This window comes from Linepithema humile, chromosome 6, assembly GCF_040581485.1.
Source record: "Linepithema humile isolate Giens D197 chromosome 6, Lhum_UNIL_v1.0, whole genome shotgun sequence".
Taxonomy (NCBI): domain Eukaryota; kingdom Metazoa; phylum Arthropoda; class Insecta; order Hymenoptera; family Formicidae; genus Linepithema; species Linepithema humile.
In genome coordinates this window covers 15,815,118-15,835,620 of record NC_090133.1, presented here as the reverse complement: position 1 = coordinate 15,835,620, position 20,503 = coordinate 15,815,118, and the positions used below count along the sequence as shown (strand labels likewise).

Genomic DNA, 20,503 nt, shown 5'->3' with positions numbered 1-20,503 from the left:
GAATATTCGGCGTACATGCATACGTTTTTAAAAAAAAATTATTAAAAATGTAGAAAAATTAGTAAAAAATTTATTCTAAAAGTAAACTTTTAATTTCTAAATCTATGTTAATTTTATTATTTTAAAACTTACTATATTTAATTTTAATATATTAGTAATATGTTCACTGATATACTAGCTTATTATTAAAAAAAAGAAATTTATTTTAACATATCTTAAGTCTGAATAAATTATTTATTATTTTTAATTTTTAATCATTTTTTGTTGGATAATAAACAGATGCAAACATTAAATAAAAATACAAAAAGTGATTCAACAGTTTCAAAATTATTTTTTTATTTCAAGAATTAGAAAATTGTAATTTTATAAAGTAAATTTATGAAACAAATAATTTATTTTTTGCAAGGTTATTATTTTTTTTCAAATATCCTGTATAATATAATAATCAGAAATTAAAGTGTTTAGCATTGATTTCTAATTTAATAGAATTTGAGAAAAGCTCGAAAAAATTTTTAATCAGTCAATTTTTAATCTCAAAAGAAACAAAGAGAAAGCATTTTGTGATAAAATATTTTCAAGTAAAAGACACATTTTCTAAACAATAAATAATGGCAGAGTATAAAATAACGTATGTTAAATTAAATTTTAATAATAAGATTTTGTGAAAAATTAGAAGTAAATAAATTTTTAGCGCCAAACGTACATCTATTTTATGTATATTTTTTTAGTTTATGTGTTAAAAAAAAAAAGATATATTACTTTAGGATTCACATAAAAACTGCAGATTATTTTAGGTGTGTACGTGAATAAATATTTCGTGTCTTTATTTCGGACAGACATTTTTCCATGTTAGGTACAGTATGTTACAGTGTGTCATTGATTCCGTGTGAATACATGATTGCACATTACTATGAGAATCGTTCAGATTAGAGCTTATTAAAGCTATACGATATAACGCGCAGACTACGCACGCACACAAAATATAATGGCTTCTGACTAGAAACTCTTGTAAACTCGTGACGGTATACACACACATGCATACATATACACGTATATATAAATATGCGATATACCGTCAGTATATACATGGTATATGTATATGTATATACGATATATAATAATACAAGCTTACGATATAATCACCTGTTAAACAGTCCGTTTATTAATTAGGATCGGTTACAAAATATAATTGTGTATATATATATGTATATATATATATATATATATATCTCTCTTATTTTGCTTTACATTTTAAGGTAAGACCTCCTTGGCTGCGAAATCGTGTTTCGCTTATCCAATACTTGCTTATCTAATGGACTTGTCGCTATTGGCACGTATGCGTTCTTGGACCGCTATTACGTTCAAGAGCCTAAATTGGAGTTATTAGCGCATTCGACGTAGAATGCAACCTTAAATTTTGCAACCTTAAATTAAAGATTGCCTGTATGCACCGTATCAAAAAATAATCAAACAATTGTAGCCCACTTAAATCGATAATGCAATTTATATGATATAATAATTATACTATAATTTGACGATTGCAAATAACGTTCTCACGATATCGATAAAAGTATAGCAAATTAAATATCACTTGTGTCACAGCGTAAGGACAGTCTTTATTTCTTGCACGATATACGAGAACGTAGCAGTGAAAAATATTAAATATTTGTAATTATACAGAAAGAAATTAATGCGTCATATGTGCATAATTAAGTCTAATTAAATAATGGATTGTTTCCATTGTATATGTTTTATTTTTTTCATGCTTTCTAATGTTCAAATAATTCTTGTTTAGTCAGTTTTAGTTTGTTACGTGACGTGTCGCGTATTTTTACATAGCAATAGTTCCGCTTTAATTGTAAATAAATTAGAACGTTGTTGTGTAACTATATTTTAACATTAGGTACGTGCGTAACGTGTGATAATTAAATTTAAGTATTATTTAATATCGAGATATTACGTGCACATATAATAGAGGCTTACTATAGTTCTATCTATAAAGGACTGGCTTGAGAGAAATACTGCTCGAAGAGTGAGACCATTTTGGCATTGTCAAGTTTGATATCAATATATTATTGTTAGAAAATACGTCAAAATTTATATATAATAATGTTTAAAATGAATCTTATATTATTGGAGGAAATCTTATCATTCATAGACTTGATTCACACAAGTAGTTTCCACTCGAAGAATATAGAATAATGAAACATAATGATTGATATAGTTTTTGTGCGTAAGTGGACTAAATTGGGCCGCTGATTGTGGAAATACGCGTTTCTAAAACATTTTCACCGGTCCGAAATCTTAGATTACGTTAAAAATATAATACGGAAATAAAAGTTAGATCAGTGGTTATATAATACAACGTTTCAAAAAGATCTTTCCATGGCAGTATGTGTCGTAGATATCAGAAATAAAATGCTTTATCGGCATATGTAAATAGAATTATCACCTATCACACTTAGATAATATTTAGTATCAATAGGTAATCAAAATAGTTTAGCTTCGAAATTGCAATACTGTTTGCGAAAAATATTGCGGAAGTGCAATTTAACTCTAAACGTTTAGTATCAGATTCACTAAGATTCTTGCGTGAGATAAAAATCAATGACAAATACATTTCACGAGATTAATCTTAATAAAAAAGTTACGCAAAACAAAAATATAAAACTGATAAATGCGAAATAATGAAATATATATTAAACACATATTAAAGAAAATAGCGTTATATTATTAAGAATAAATGATAAAATTATTATTTATCACAATATTATTACGATATTCAAAACAATTTGACCATCATTTTGCAAAAATATCTTACTAATTTGCCTCAATAACAAACGACATTGAAACTTGTATTGGTGTATGCGCGATTAACAGAGATATACAAAAATAATCATCACTTATAATAATGCAATGATAAGAATTTCATTTTACGCTCAGTCTAGCGATTTCGATCTGTCTAATTTGTGTTTACTTTCAAGATCAAAGTTTGTACTTCGATTCATTGCATAAGAACCACGCACCTCTTCGATATTTCTCCTTGGAGGTGATTGCGCATTTTCAAAAATAAAAGGTTCTAATATCACATTATTGGATGGATTTGATTGAGAAGAACTCGCTTCGACATCCGCCATTCGTGCCAGAGAGCTAGTGTTAGGAGGTGTGCTTTCGGAAGCTGTCTGAGCGATATTAAAAGCATTTTGCGGGATGCTCGACGACTTCTTGGGAGAAACTCTTTGGAAGCTGTTGCCTTGACAAGTGACACCTCTGGTGTGTCTACGCGGTAAACGCAAGGAACCGCCGTAATTCGTACGTTCCCTCGGGAAATTTCTTTGTGTTGCAGAAACCAAGGGGAACGTGCGCTCGTTTTCGCTTCCACTATCTTCTGATTTAAGCGAGGTAGTGTGCGTCTCTGCCATTGTCACGCATCTTGGCTGAGATGCTCGATTTTTATCCTGTAAACTGATCTTACCATGCACTTTCAATAAAGATTGATCATTCGCATGCCACGTACTGTGTTCTCTATAGCTGCTTGTCGCAGCATTGATATTGAGCATTGCGTGTTCTTCCACATTCTGGACTTCATAGCCGTGAGTTGCATTCTCCGTATCCGAGGCGTCAGGCGATCTGTCCATTAGATATCCCGGTAACCGCTGTGAGCTGCTCTGATAACCGCGAGTAAAATTGCTACTTCCGGAAGCAATTGATTTTTCTGGACACTCCAAAGGAACGCACATGTTTTGGCTTATCGCGCCGTTTGCGGCACAATATTGCGAGAAATGCGCGATTGGAACACTGTCAAACTGATGGGAATTTGCGTTATCACTTTGACATTGATTCGTGTTGCCGTTTACCAATCTCGCCGGCGAATTGCAAGGGTAGTAAAAACACTGTGGCACACTTGGATTCGGTATCACGTTCGCTGATTGTAGATTCAATCGCGCGGTAGAGGACGATTCTGGTGACGCCGGATTAGAGATCTTGCCACGTGTCTGTGCTATTACTGTCTCGTAACTAGGCGGAGGACCATATAATTGGTAGTAAGGACAATTGGCATCATTCCATACGACGTTCATATTCTGATAGTGCGTCGATGTGCTTGCGTTACCATTATTCCACGGTGCAGCTGCGTTTCTTTGAGGACCTGTCATGAACATTTAGGTATATAAATTAAAATAAATATTTCCACAAAATTCCATTTGCTTTAAAGTGGGATTAGGTCAGGAGATAATACGAGCCTTTCCACATACGATGCAATAGGACGGTATTTCTCGCCGAATTGTATGTAATGCGAGCTTGCTGCGCTTGGCAAGATGCATTACGAAGAGAATTTTGAGATCTAGTATTAGACGGTCGGGTTGGAATAGCCGAAGCGGCTGCTCTGTATCTGCCCTGCAACCAATATCGGTACCACCAACCACCACCAGAACACACCAGGAACATTATTATAACCAGAATCCTGAAAAAAATTGATTACAAAATATCTTCATATAAATATTAATATTTATAAAAAATGCAAATTGTACAATGTATATATTGCTGTAATTATTATCAAAACCAAAAAAAATTATTAAAAGTTTTACTTACCAATAGTACCATAAATGATGGAAATGGAGTCCAGGTGACACACAACATCCAAAAGCACAACAATATTCTGTTTTTGGACATCTGCAAATTTATAATTATAAAGTGTAAAGTTTCTAAAATATCATAAATAATTTTTAATATTTATTATTTATTACATAGACAATAAATATGTAGTTCAATAAAATCAACCCCAATGTGTAAATTTTAGGAAAAATAACTTACTCATAGTATTTTATTTCTCCAGGCATTTCAGAGGCACAGTACTTTGCTTCTGCCTAAAAAAATGCATTAACAAAGTTTCGTAAAAAAAAAAGTAGTATTTGATGCAATGTAATATACTGATATTAGTTTAATAACTAATAATTTAATTTAAAATAATAATTTTATTGTAAAATCCTATAATGAGCTCTTTACACTCAATATGCTATAATGTTTGACTCTGTGTAACATTGTTTGACTCTGTGTAAAAATAATAAAATATAATGGCTATTATAATTAAAGCTATTACAAATTATTTAAACAAATCGTTCCTACAGAATATATATTCTAATAATTTCTAAACGTATATGTAACCTTTGTAACTTTTTAAATATTGTAATATATAATTTTATAAACATAAAAAATTAACAAAAATAAGATATTATCTATTCATGAAGGACGAGACACCACTTACGTAAATGAGACACTTGGATGTACCCGCGAATATCGCGAGTTTCTTTTTGCTGTTGCGAGTCATTTTGCTAACGAATATCTATTTCGTCGGTTCCGCAATCAAGCACAATGAAGTCTAAAACGATGTTTTGTCATAATCGCCATTTCCCACCGACCGTCATGTACACACAACATTGCACATCGCTTATTGATTTCAATTTCGGAATTTAACAATGACGTCAACTCACTACCAATGCTACCACCATGATAAAAGTGTATGATGATAGTGATAGTGGCACCACAGGGCATCGATTATGTAAGTTTTCCCTAGGAGCGGAAATATGGGGTGTTTACGATAATTCAAGTTCGAGTTAGTTTCACTAGGACTGAAAAATGAGATAGACATAACCATCTAGAACCTTTATGATTTATGACAACTCGACGCTGTCTTGTACTGCTTGAGTTAAATTCATTGAATTTGTTGAATTTATTGAGCAAATTTTATTGTAATAGAAAAATGTCATTTATTATTATTATTATTAATTATATTATTATTATATTATTATATTATATTTATATTATTATTATCTTATATTATTATATTATATTATATGTTATTATATTATATTATATTATTATTATATTAATTATATTGGCTGCGTTCCGTAAAATGCATATGCGCGCAAGTATCTATAGTAAACGTAACGTATACTAAGAATACATGCGCACATATGCGCTTTACGGAACGCAGCCATTATAATTAATTTATTAAAGAGATACACCAACATACATACCAAAATTATTTGTTTCTTTCATAGACTGATTTGTAGTTGACATTTTTCTATTACAATAAAATTTGTTCAATAAATTCAACAAATTCAATGAATTTAACTCAAGCAATACAAGACCAAGATCTATAGAGAGAAGGTTACCTCATGCGCAAAGAGGGACGAGCGGCAAGAAGAGCAAATGCAGAGAGGGACGAGCGGCAAGAAGGGCAAATGCAGAGAGGGGCGAGCGGCAAGAGGGGCAATGATGATCTCATCGGCAAACAGAAGTTATCTCAGACAGCTACTGTTTGTCGATGAGATCATCCAGTGTTGCTAGACGGGACGCTTTTTCTCGCGCATGCGCAGCGCTGCAGCTATGAATCCAGCGGTGTATACGGCTTATAGTGTTGGGTGCTGGCGCGAAAAGTTAGACGTTTGACAGGCTACAGGAGAAAGTTAGGTGAGTACATGTAAAAAATAATAATATTTATATCATATATATATTTTTATGTATTTTTTGTTACGCGAAATATGGATAGTTCAAAAGGAGCCATTAAAAAGACGCATATTAAAAATTTTCAAAATTCTTGGTTAGCTGACGATTTATTTAAAGGATGGCTGGCTTCTCATCCTACGGAAAATAAGGCAATTTGTAACTTGTGCAATATTACCATTAGATGCTGTAAATCAGATTTAATACGACATTCACAAAGGGCTAAACATATTAAAAATTGTGACAGTAATTCTCAAATAAGTCAAAGCCAAAGCCAACATTCCAAAAATTCTCATATTGAAAACGTTAAACGAGCCAAAATTAAATTAGCATTTTTTATTTGGAACATAACGTTGCTCTTTATACCGCAGATCACTTAGTTCCTTTGTTAAAAGACATTTGTATAGATTCTTCAATCGTGCAAGATCTTTTACTGGCTCGATCAAAGTGCACCAATATTATTAAAGAAGTTCTTGCAAAGCGGGAAAATAATTCTGCCAAATAAAATATTTTATTGTTATTAAAATGTTATTAACAATTATTTAAACATCCTTTCCTTTTTTAGCTTATTTTTTATTAATATTATTAATTATTTTATTATTATAAAAATAAACATAATATTTACATGCGTTTAATTTATTATTATTTTATTACTTTTTATCACTTTTTAACGATAAACAAAATTTTCTAATAATTTTTTAATAGAAGGGTCTACAAGTGCCCTTTTTTTTCCTCAATTAGTACACCGTTGAGGCCGATTCTCAAGTGCGTTCGTGAAAAAAAGCGTCCCGTCCATGGACATAGGAATATAGGGACGGAGCGTAAACTTGGTTGATAGACGAGGGGAGTGAAGCCAAAATGCGGGGGGGTCCGCCATGATACTGTGCCTGAATCTGATTGGTTATCGTTATACGTATGCTGTTGTTATTATACACTAGGTAATGCATTTCGTCTAAGTCGAGTTATCAAACATGTTCTGTCAAAGAATTTCTCTTCAAAGTGGACAGAGCAAATACGAGCTGTACTTGGGATAGATGATGAATTTATTTCCAAAATATCTAACCACAATGTACGAGTTTTAGGATCTTTGGGAAAACTAAGAAAAAAAAAACAATATTTTTAACAACTTATACTCTTAAAATAAAATATATAATATTATTTTAAACATATAATATTAACTTTAATATGAATAAATAATTTCAATACCTGTGAAATGTTATTTTTACATTATTTCTGCTATTACTTTGTTTCCAATTTTGATAGTCGGATCTATTTTTACAAGACTGTACAAAACACTGCACCATTTTTTATATTCACAAAATATATTTAAAATAACAATTTTAATTAATGTTTTTTCTTGATATAACTTCAAATGCTCATTATATCTGCCCAAATTGCATAATATTTTTGCGTCGAATAATGACCAATTGCACTTGCGTCAAATAGTAGCCAATCAAAAATATGCACAGTTTACCTCGTCCCCTTCTTTCAGTGATTTTCCTCTCGCGACGTTACACTCCGACCCTATATTCCTATGTCCATGCACACTGGAAGTCGCACGATACTTACATCGCGCTTGCGCAAACTAATAGCCAATCAAATTTAGGCACACTTTACCTCGTCGCACCGTCCCGCAGTAGCTTCCCCCCCGCAACGATATGCTCGGTCCCTATATTCCTATGTCTATGGTCCCGTCTAGCAACACTGAGATCATCATGCTCTCCCTTTCCTTCGTCGCCCCTCGCCAACAAGCTGTTTCTAGCTCCCCCCTTACTTCGTCGCCCCTCGCCATCAAGCTGTTTCTAGCTCCCCCCCTTACTTCATCGTCCCTCGCCAACAACCAGTTTGCCTGAGATAACCTTCTCTCTATAGATCTTGATACCATTGAGTAAAAAGAAACAGGAGGGAGCATCATTGAGTAAAAAGAAACAGGAGGGAGCATATACTAGCCAGGACTAGGTAAATCCGCGGACGGATGTACGTCATGGCAGCCATCTTGAGCGACCACTTTTTGAAAGTGAGAGGGAATGCTCGAGCATAGCGGCAAGCGGCATACCGTACGCCGTACGCATTAATATGCAGTGTATAGTCTTTTATGCAACAATGTATGGAAATAAACGATCAAAATGGTATACTGTAGAGCTTGTGGCATAACAGCAGCAGCTCGAAATCATGGAATAACGTTTCATCGGTTAGTATTATCAACAATAATGAGATTTTTATTTTGGAGATTATAATCAGATGTATAGTATTGTGAAATTGTAGATTCACAATAATTACTAAATAATTTTCACTCACAAACAGGTTTCCGAAAAATCCGGATCAAAGAAATGCATGGATAAATTTTTGTAAGGACGAAGGATTTAATATAAATTTAGATTTTAGATTTTAACATTGCTCTTATGGAAATACTGCACGAGTGCAATCTCAATGAAAAACGCCATTAAAATTTGGTATTATTGTTGCATATTATAGTTATTTTCTTTTAATTGTACATTATTTTCTAATTAAACATAACAAGTCATTCAATATTGGCGCCCTTGAGCGGCCATCTTGAGCGACCACTTTATATAGTCACTTCCGTTCGCACTTTTAAGACCAAACGCTCCCTTCTGTTTCTTTTTACTCAATGCTTGATACAAGACAGCGTCGAGTTGTCATGAATTATAAAGGTTCTAGATGGTTATGTCTATCTCATTTTTCGATCCTAGTAAAACTCGACCTTGAATTAAGGGTGCCGTCACATACAACCCGTAATCCGTAATCCGCACCGGAAGTCCGCAAAAGTTACTAGGTATTTCGTCCGTAACGTTACGTGTGTTTTTATCTCCTTGTGTCCCATGGAGCCGTAAATACAGTCGTAACGGTAGTACTATTTTTTATTTAACAAATTATAATTATTTATTTGTATTTTATTCATAAGAAAACTACAGAATATATTATAATTTTAACAAAAGTTTTAATTAAATCGTCAAATTTAGTTAAATAAATAAAATTAAAAAAAGCATTACTAGTAATAACTAGTAACTTGTAGTAACTTTTACGAAAATTTCATGAAATTACGGCTCCATGGGACACAAGGAGATAAAAACACACGTAACGTTACGGACGAAATACCTAGTAACTTTTATGGACTTTCGGTGCGGATTACGGATTACGGGCTGTATGTGACGGCACCCTAACTCGAACTTGAATTATCGTAAACACCCATGAAAAATAAAAACTTTCCCGTAAATTCGACTATTTTATTCGTCGAATTCACGTATAATTTTTCACTTTTCACGTTTCCGCTCCTAGGGAAAAATTACATAATCGATGCCCTGTTAAGGGTCGACAAGAGCGAAATTAGCACCTCTCTCGGAGTAGAAGTAAAACTTGAGATAGATAGTTTGTTGTGATTGGTGTTTCGCTTACACGCATGCGTACAATATTAAGAATATAGACAGGCCAAAAAGTTTATACGCTCGATTCGTTGATATTGTGGCTGAGTGCCGTACAATGCATATGCGCGTATGTATCATAGAACTTATACTACTGGAAGGGGAATACAGCTTAACATTTGAAGGTGTAACAGAGAGACAGAAGATATAGTGTTCTCCTTTTTCTTTCCTTTGCTGTTTTCTGCGCATGATCCTCAACTGGCTGTCGAGAATAAATGAACTGTGTAAATAAACATAGCCGAAGACAAAATATTCACGCTAGTCGTTTATAATCGAATATTTATTGAGTTTTTAAGAAATGGTTAATTATTGCATTTTATGCGGTAGTCGCCGTCAAAAAGGAATTTCGTATCATGGGTAAGTGTATAATAAAATTAATAATTAGTAAATATTCTCTTAATCTCATACAAATTATTGTAATATGAAAAATAAAATAGGTTATGTTATATTTCTGAAGATAATATATTATTAATAAATTTGCTCTGTATTTTTAATTTAGATTTCAACAATATTTTCAATTTACAGGTTTCCGAAAAATCTTGAGTTGAGAACGAAATGGCTCGAGTTTTGTGGAATGGAAGAACATCATTTGAGAAGCGTCAGCACAATTTGTTCAAGTCATTTTAAGGATGAAGATTTGATTTCACAATTGGGTAAACGCATAGTAAAACCCAATGCAATTCCTTCTTTCTTCCACTTAAGAAAAATGAAAAAGAAGTCAAAACATCAGACTTTAACGGATAAAAGTCAAGAAGAGTCTGGCAGAGACTTCATTGAAAAAAATTTCGAACTGAATTTTGACGACGATCCTGCAGTAAAAAATGCATTTAGTATGGGCGGTAACAAAGAAATTCCAATTGGATTGTCGGATAATAACAATGATCCTGTTGTAAAAAACAAGGATGCATTAACTACTAATGACAGAGATGCAACACTTCGATTGGATAATAACTATGATCTAGTTATGGAGCATGATGAAACGTTAATGACGAACAGCGATGAAGATACATTACCTGTACCTGTAGAAGGTAATTGTCATTGAAAATCAATAATTGCAATAAATTAAAGAATGATAACATAATTTTATATTATTTAAATCAATGTAATAATTACTGAAAAATGAAAGTTTATAATAATTTATTGCAGTTTATTGCTTAAAATACTGCATTAATGGAGTTAAGTATCAATTAAATTAGATATTTCTGCATTTTATAAAATAAAAATATTGAAATCGGATATTTGATCCAACTCAAATTATTGGTAATGATTATTAGGTGCATCTGCTGTAATAAATGTTCTCAAAACTCCGCCAAAATATGTTGAGCCTCGATTCGTTGGAGACATTCAGTCACCACATCTCGCTACACCAAGAAGAGCTAAGCGGGCATTAAATTTAGCCAAATCAAATATTGTACAGTATCGAAGAAAAATTGAGGTATTGCAGCAAGCAAATAGAAGATACAGAAAACGTATATTGCATATGAAAGACCTAATAAAAATGTTAAAACAGAAAAATTTAGTGTCAGATGGAGCTGCAGATAGTTTATTAGTAAGTTTCGATAAAATTAATTATTAGATACTTTTTTACATTGGGTTGTTTATTTGTAAATTCCAAGAAAAATATACTTGTATCTAAAGTACAAAAATAGATATACTTGTATCTAAAATTCTGTATATATGTAATTTGTACAAATAATTTTTTTACAATTTTTATATAGTTATATTACATTTTTATATAGTTGATTATATACACAACTATATACACTTCGACATTTTTAAATGTATTTTTATTATTAGTACTTTTTTATATATTTCCAGCAAACACCAAGTTACAACTAACAATTATATAACTGTAACTTGGTGTTTGCTGGGTTATTTTTATACTGAATTGTTGTACTTAATTCTCTATGCGCTACATGTTTACTATGTACAATGTATCTATGTATCATATACAAAACACATTGTGTGTATATGAAATTTGAAAACTAATAAAAGAAAGTATTTTAAATACATGTAAATCTAATATATGTTATATGTATTTTATTTATAAAGGCCCAGATGCCCGAAGTTATGCAAGGAATGTTGAAACGAAGAAAAGCTATGAAAAAAAAGTACTCTGCAGAATTGAGAGCGTTTGCGCTAACTTTAAATTTTTATTCCTCGAAAGCATACAATTATGTAAGGAAAACTTTTCATAATCTTTTACCTGAAACTTCAACGATTCGCAAATGGTATGCAGTCATAAATGGTCGTCCAGGTTTTACGGATGAAGTCTTCACCGCACTCAAGTATAAAACAAGAATGAATGAAGATCCTATTATTTGTAATTTGGTAGTTGACGAGATAGCGATTCGTCAACAAATTACATATGACGGCAATCGTTTTTATGGGTGTGTTGATTTAGGCGTCAATAACAACACTGATATGGACAATCCACCGCAGGCGAAGAATGCTCTTTTTTTTATGGCTGTAGCTTTAAACGGACATTGGAAAATTCCTCTTGGATACTTTTTAATTGATTCGTTGAATGGTAAAGAAAGAGGTAGCTTATTAGAAAAATGCTTGCAATTAATCGAGGAAACAGGAGTTCGAGTACATTCTTTAACGTTTGATGGAGCAACTGTTAACATTAGCATGTGCAATAGTTTGGGTGCTAATTTTCAGATAGGTCCACAATTTAAACCTTATTTTAGAAATCCCGCTAATAATAAAAAAGTATTTTGTTTTTTCGATCCTTGTCATATGATTAAGTTAGTAAGAAACACATTGGGAGATAAATTAATTTTACAAAGCAACAGTGAAAATATATTTTGGGAGTATATTGTGCAATTACAAAAGATGCAAGATGAAGAGGGATTAAGGGCTGGTACAAAACTAACTAAAAAACATATCATGTATGCCCATAACAAAATGAATGTTAAACTGGCAGCACAAACACTTAGTGAGAGCGTTAGTTGCGGTCTTCGATTCGCAAAGGAATGTGCTCCACAGACTTTCAAATCTCCCGAAGAGACAGCATTGTTTTGTACAATGTTCAATAATGCATTTGACTTATTAAATGTCAGGTCTCAATTTTCGAAGAAAAATAAATTTAACGTTGCTCTCACAACTAATAACTTCAACGAGTTGCAAGGGTATGCTAATAACATTATAGCTTACATTAAAAATCTTAAAGATTCACAAAATCTGCCGATTGTCGAAAGCAATCGCAAAACAGGATTCCTTGGTTTCATTATATGTTTAACAAATATTTTTGAATTGTTTCAATTATTGAAAAATTTAAACATGAAATATTTGTTAACATATAAATTAAATCAGGATCACTTAGAGACATTTTTCAGCGCCCTTCGAAGCAGAGGAGGATTTAATAATAACCCGAATGCCCAACAGTTAGAATGGAGCTATAAACGATTGCTACTTAGGCATGAAATATCGGCATCCGAATCCGGAAATTGTCTCATTAATGATATACAGATTCTATTTGTATCTTCTGCAAAAAAGAAATCGTCAGATGGGTTATTCAATGAATTGAACGATAGTTCTATTGCGATATCTGCTGATGTATTTGACCACGACTATTTATCTACTTTGTGGACGCTTTCTCCATATATTGAAGAAGTGGTCAAGTATATCAGTGGATTTGTAGTACGTAAGTTAATGCGTCAAAAAAATATATGCCATGTATGTGCAACTTTTTTAACATCAACAATAACACCGAAGTTAATTGAATTAAAAAGCAGAGGAGGATTAGTTATTCCTTCGGAAGATGTTATTAAAGTTGCACTTGCAGCAGAACAAACGATTAGGGAAAACAAAAGTATTATTTTTGGAACAAATAATGTTAAACAAAAATTAATCAACACAACGTACAATAAAATCATTGAAAAAGTTTTTAACCAATCCGTAATGTTGGAACACATATCAGAACAAGAATTTTTAGATAATCACAAGACAGAATTAGTTAAAAGCATTGCAGAAATGTATATAAAAATTAGATTATTTCATGAAGGGAAATGTATAACACACCGAAATCAATATGAATACATTAGGCACAAATACTCGAAAATGATACATTTTAAACATATGTAATCTTTGCAAAATGAATCGAATGATTATTAATTTCAAAATATATATTTATTTTAATTAAATACATTTATTTATTGTTTTCTTTTACTATTTCATAATATAATTATTTGATAACAATTGGTTAATAACAATATTTAATAATATTTTAATTCAAGTAAATAAACTGCATTATTATTTTAATTATAAGTTATAAAAACTTCACTATTGTACTTTAATATAAAGTGATTTATTTAATAATTTCGAGATTATTTACAATTACAAACATAGTTCGAGTTGCAGTCAGGCAATTTTAAAATTTTCAGATTTTTTTATTGCATGATTTTCTGAACAATTTGAAGCGAGCGCTTTATATAGCTTTTTGACATGCGCATTACGACCAAAAGGATGAATATACCTTTCTCTTTCGCACATATATATCTTTCTCTCTCGTTCGGCTCCTTCAGATTTTTCTTATGCGTTGAATGGGCTATTCCTCTTCCAGTAGTATAAGTTCTATGGTATGTATCCATAGACTTATGGCTCCTGCACACAGGACGCGGTAACGCTTGCCGCGCGGCAAAACGCGACGCGGCAAAGAAAAATAATTTTTCTAGTGTTCACATTGCACGCATTAAAGATTGGGTGAGCATGCGCAAACTGGGTATATATATATATATATATATAATGTTATTTCGTTGAGGGTTGAGGTTAAGGATCTCACACCGTCAAATAAGCAGTACTGAGTTTCTGTAATAAACGATTTTATTTAATTCCTAACCTATGAATCCTAATGATTTATCTTATTCCTACCTGTAATAAACGAGTTTATCTATTCTTCTCAATTCTCTATATTCTTCTCTACGTAGCTCGCGCAATGGTAATATAGGTTTCAACTTATCATCTAATGTTTACTTATTATGGCCGCGTTGAGCGGTAAATTCTAATCAAAGAAATGCACTTTCTTTACATATATATGTATATAGGTTGCGTTCCGTTTTACGCATAGCACGCATCGTTCGCATCGCTAATGCTTAGCGCATTGCGTTTCGTTTCATTATGCGCATGATACATGCTTTGAAACGGAACGATATTGAACGCATTAGAAGCGGAAAATCAAAATGGATTCCACAATAAATTGCGCTATCAATGTGACAATGTTTTTAATTGATGAAATGAGTGACAGTAATAGTAGTGAATCATCAATGACTCTTCCATTATGACTCTTCCTATTTTGACACTTTTTACAATATCGCTATCAATCGCCATATGCAATTACGCAATCGCATGGAACGCATAAGCTGCTGCAACTCAAACTTGAGGTAGCTGATGCGTGTATTATGCGCTGCAGGTGGTGGGGATCTAGGGAATTCTAAGCGCTGTTCATGCGCGCATTGAGTGAAACGGAACGTTTTCTATGTAATTCGTGCGCATAATTTGCGAAACGGAACGCAACCATATACATACGTAACGTAATTTAACCTAAAACACAAGTAATACAATATAATATACAATATAAAATAGATATATTGTATTTAGACGTGTTAAATTTAGTGTACGGTTTTTTAACGGATATGGATGCAGTTATTATGAGTAAAAAACGTCGAATATTACTGCTGGCCCTGCTTTATATAAGAAGAAAGAGAAATGAAAGAAATACTATAAACATAAAAAAGAGAAGATATTGGGTACATCCTATATTACAGTTAAAACAACAACAAGGGGACTGGTATAATCTTGTTCATGAAATGAGACTACAAGATACAGAAACATTTTTCAATTATATGAGAATGACACCCAATATGTTTGATTATATATTATCAAGAATTAAGCCTTTCATTACAAAAATGAAAACAAATTGGAGAGTTCCTATTCCAGCAGCTGCAAGATTATCAATGGCTGCGTTCAGCAGAACAACTGCTGAATTGTCGTCTAGTCAACACTTAACGTTGATTTGTTGGTTCTAAAAGTAAGAGCCAATCATGTTCGATTGCTACCAAGCGATTTGTTCTGCTGAACGCGCCCAATGACTCTACGGTATGTCTAAATATATATATAAATAATAAATAATAAATAATAATAAACAAATATTTATAGAGTATAACTTGTAATTTTTAGTTATTTGGCAACTGGAGATGGACTTTAATCTATTGCATTGTGCTATCGAACTGGAAGAAGTACTACATCAGGTATAATAAAAGAAACTTGTGAAGCTTTATGGAAATGCTTTCACAAAGAAGAATTATTAACTCCTGCACAGAATGGATGGCGAGATATTGCCCATGAATTCCAACAAATGTGGAATTTCCCAAACTGTATTGGTGCTTTGGATGGGAAGCACGTCGCCATAATTGTAAGTTTATTACTATTATTTTAAATCAAATATAGAAAACTTTGTAAAAATATATTATAGACAAAAATTTTGACTTTTACAGTGTCCTGAGAAAGCAGGAAGTACTTATTACAATTACAAAGGATTTCATAGCATTGTTTTATTGGCACTCGTGTCTGCTACTTACAAATTCTTAATTGTCGATATTGGTGCTCAAGGCAAACATAGTGACGGAGGAATATTTAAAAATTCTATAATGGGACAACGATTTTACAACAATACTATTAATTTACCTGATCCTTCTGCTATTAGCAGAGAGAAACCTGAGAGAGGCCACGCTGCCGTTTTCCGTACGACGCTTTCTCTAGGCCGTACGCTAGTGACGCACGTCCATTTGCGGCCGGCTTAGGAACTAAATAGCCACGTCCATTTTCCGCATCGGTCAAAAAGTCACGTCTATTTTCTGAGATGGTTCATGTCCATGTTATATCCACAAGCGAAGCTATTTACGTCACGCGTCCTTGCCGTGCGTTAGACTGTTTGATCAACAGCAGCGTACAACAAAGAATCAAGCGTTTTTTAATCGAGTAAGGCGAATCGCTTGAATATTAAAGATCCCATATTCGAGACCTACTTTTTGCAACTTTTTTTTCCTTTTTTTGCATTTTTTTCAACTGTATATAATCAAATTAATAAATTAAAATAAAGTTTAATAATAAAATAATGTTAAAATAATGTTAATATAAAAATAATATTTAATAAGCTTTTATTGCAGAATTGTAAAATTATTTTTAATTTTTTTATTAACAATAACAAATCAGTTTTTATTAAATAATTATAAAAAATTTTTTATATTAAAAAATGCTTTTTATAATGTTTTTGTAATATTTAGTACATGCCATGTACAATAAAATATACATATTTTTATATAACTAACATATGATCTGTATTAAAAAATGTTTTCTCTTTCTCGATCCTTCAAAAAAAAAAGTATTAATCGTAAAGAGTGATTCAAATAATAATTTCAATGTAGAAAGAAATTCAGTCTCTTATGCAAATGTAATACAAGTAACGATAGCATCGATCTCATTCTTAATAATGTGCAGTGGCTTAACGGAAAATAGTTGGTCTATCACAACGCAGATCAGGTTTCGAGACTGAGTGGTGTCCGATTTTTTTCAAGTTTATGGTACATCTTATATAGATCACATTTAGATTTGATAATTTAACACAGGCTTCGGAATTATTTCATCTTTTCAGCCGATTCTCGTGGTACACGCCTCCTTTCCTCTCTTCACCGCGCGCGCGGCAAACGCTAGGGCCAGCGCCGCCGAGCGTTAGGAGCGGCGCTATCCGATTAATGTTAAAAAAATTTATTAAAAATATTTTTTTCCTCAATAGCAATAGTACCTCATGGGTGACGTGGAAATCTATTGAAATATTTTCACATAATAAATTTAAAAATAAAAAAAATATTTTTAATAAATTTTTTTAACTTTTAATGATCAAGGAAGAAGAACCCAACATTTATCGGATAGCGCTGCTCCTAACGCTCGGCGGCGCTGGCCCTAGCGGCTGCCGCGCGCGCGGTGAAGAGAGGAAAGGAGGCATATACCACGAGAATCGGCTGAAAAGATGAAATAATTCCGAGGCCTGATTTAACAAGAAATAAGTCAAAGAGATTTATGTAGATTTTTTTACTTTTTTTTTTACTATTTGTTTATTCATGATACATAATGATACATATATTTATTAATGTGATTATATTTAACAAAAATATGAATATATTTAAAGAAGAACACGTAAAATTTATAAATAACTGAAAAAAAGATATATAAATAATTATTTAGTAATAATAATTAATAGTGGTCTTCCACGCTACCCATGAGGTGCCACTAATAGCGCGTTAGATTTTTTTTAAAGTGGATCTTCGCCTGTAGCCCTATTATACCACTTTTTATTACATTATATATTTACAAAAGATATATATATATATACCGGGTGGGCCATTTTAATCTATCCACGTAAATATCCCGTAAGTAAGCCAAATACAGAAAAATGGTTCAGACAAAAGTTGTTCAGGACAATAAGGGTCACCTATTTGTGTTAGTGACTTTGACCTTAAAGTCAATTTTCAAGGTCATTTAAAGGTCAGAGTTATTTTTTTAAATAAACCCCCTATTTTTGATTCCAAAATCTAATAGCTGGTGTCAAGAGCTTTTCAAAACACTATAATGAAGTTATTTTTCATTAAGAACTTTTCGAGTTATGAGGCTTGTAAATTACAGTATTTTGACATAAAATACAAAATATCTTGTAAAACATTCAATTTTTGGGAATCTTACCTTAATACTTTTATGCATAAAATAATGAGACGAATGAATTGATATAAAGAAAACACATAGTTGCTTTCAAGAATAAATATGTAATTTGCAACATGCAACTGCATACTTTTTTTTAAAACCAATGTGTTTTCTTTATACCAATTGATTTGTCTCATTATTTTATGCATAAAAGTATTAAGGTAAGATTCCCAAAAATTGAATGTTTTACAAGATATTTTGTATTTTATGTCAAAATACTGTAATTTACAAGCCTCCTAACTCGAAAAGCACTTAATAAAAAATAACTTTATTATAGTGTTTTGAAAAGCTCTTGACACCAGCTATTAGATTTTGGAATCAAAAATAGGGGTTTTTATTTTAAAAAATAACTCTGACCTTCAAATGACCTTGAAAATTGACTTCAAGGTCAAAGTCACTAACACAAATAGGTGACCCCCATTGTCTTGAACAACTTTTGTCTGAAGCATTTTTCTGTATTTGGCTTACTTACAGAAAAATTTGCGTGGATGGATTAAAATGGCCTACCCTGTATATATATGTATATCTTTTGTAAATATTTAATGTAATAAAAAGTGGTATAATAGGGCTACAGGCGAAGATCCACTTTAAAAAAAATCTAACGCGCTATTAGTGGCACCTCATGGGTAGCGTGGAAGACCACTATTAATTATTATTACTAAATAATTATTTATATATCTTTTTTTCAGTTATTTATAAATTTTACGTGTTCTTCTTTAAATATATTCATATTTCTGTTAAATATAATCACATTAATAAATATATGTATCATTATGTATCATGAATAAACAAATATTAAAAAAAAAGTAAAAAAATCTACATAAATCTCTTTGACTTATTTCTTGTTAAATCAGGCCTCGGAATTATTTCATCTTTTCAGCCGATTCTCGTGGTATATGCCTCCTTTCCTCTCTTCACCGCGCGCGCGGCAGCCACTAGGGCCAGCGCCGCCGAGCGTTAGGAGCAGCGCTATCCGATAAATGTTGGGTTCTTCTTCCTTGATCATTAAAAGGTAAAAAAATTTATTAAAAATATTTTTTTTATTTTTAAATTTATTATGTGAAAATATTTCAATAGATTTCCACGTCACCCATGAGGTACTATTGCTATTAAGGAAAAAAATATTTTTAATAAATTTTTTTAACATTAATCGGATAGTGCCGCTCCTAACGCTCGGCGGCGCTGGCCCTAGCGTTTGCCGCGCGCGCGGTGAAGAGAGGAAAGGAGGCGTGTACCACGAGAATCGGCTGAAAAGATGAAATAATTCCGAAGCCTGTGTTAAATTATCAAATCTAAATGTGATCTATATAAGATGTACCATAAACTTGAAAAAAATCGGACACCACTCAGTCTCGAAACCTGATCTGCGTTGTGATAGACCAACTATTTTCCGTTAAGCCACTGCACATTATTAAGAATGAGATCGATGCTATCGTTACTTGTATTACATTTGCATAAGAGACTGAATTTCTTTCTACATTGAAATTATTATTTGAATCACTCTTTACGATTAATACTTTTTTTTTTGAAGGATCGAGAAAGAGAAAACATTTTTTAATACAGATCATATGTTAGTTATATAAAAATATGTATATTTTATTGTACATGGCATGTACTAAATATTACAAAAACATTATAAAAAGCATTTTTTAATATAAAAAATTTTTTATAATTATTTAATAAAAACTGATTTGTTATTGTTAATAAAAAAATTAAAAATAATTTTACAATTCTGCAATAAAAGCTTATTAAATATTATTTTTATATTAACATTATTTTAACATTATTTTATTATTAAACTT

The 20,503-nt window shown here is 31.9% G+C and overlaps 1 protein-coding gene across 1 annotated transcript; it reads right to left on the bottom strand.

The window, feature by feature from the left end:
- Positions 1 to 785: 785 nt before the first annotated feature.
- LOC105676877 (uncharacterized) lies at positions 786 to 5,480 on the bottom strand. Its single transcript, XM_012375082.2, has 5 exons — positions 5,264 to 5,480; positions 4,813 to 4,865; positions 4,591 to 4,671; positions 4,242 to 4,462; positions 786 to 4,147 (listed from the first exon to the last, which is right to left on the bottom strand). The coding sequence occupies exons 1-5, from the start codon at positions 5,324 to 5,326 to the stop codon at positions 2,940 to 2,942; spliced, it is 1,626 nt and encodes a 541-aa protein (XP_012230505.1). The 5' UTR covers positions 5,327 to 5,480; the 3' UTR covers positions 786 to 2,939.
- Positions 5,481 to 20,503: the final 15,023 nt, after the last annotated feature.

Excerpts from the sequence above, each read along its gene's own strand:
- LOC105676877 (XM_012375082.2), bottom strand. The coding sequence starts at position 5,326 with ATGACTCGCAACAGCAAAAAGAAACTCGCGATATTCGCGGGTACATCC. Across the intron at positions 4,866-5,263 it reads CATCCAAGTGTCTCATTTAC|GCAGAAGCAAAGTACTGTGC; the intron begins GTAAGTGGTGTC and ends GCATTTTTTTAG. Across the intron at positions 4,463-4,590 it reads CATCATTTATGGTACTATTG|GATTCTGGTTATAATAATGT; the intron begins GTAAGTAAAACT and ends AATTTTTTTCAG.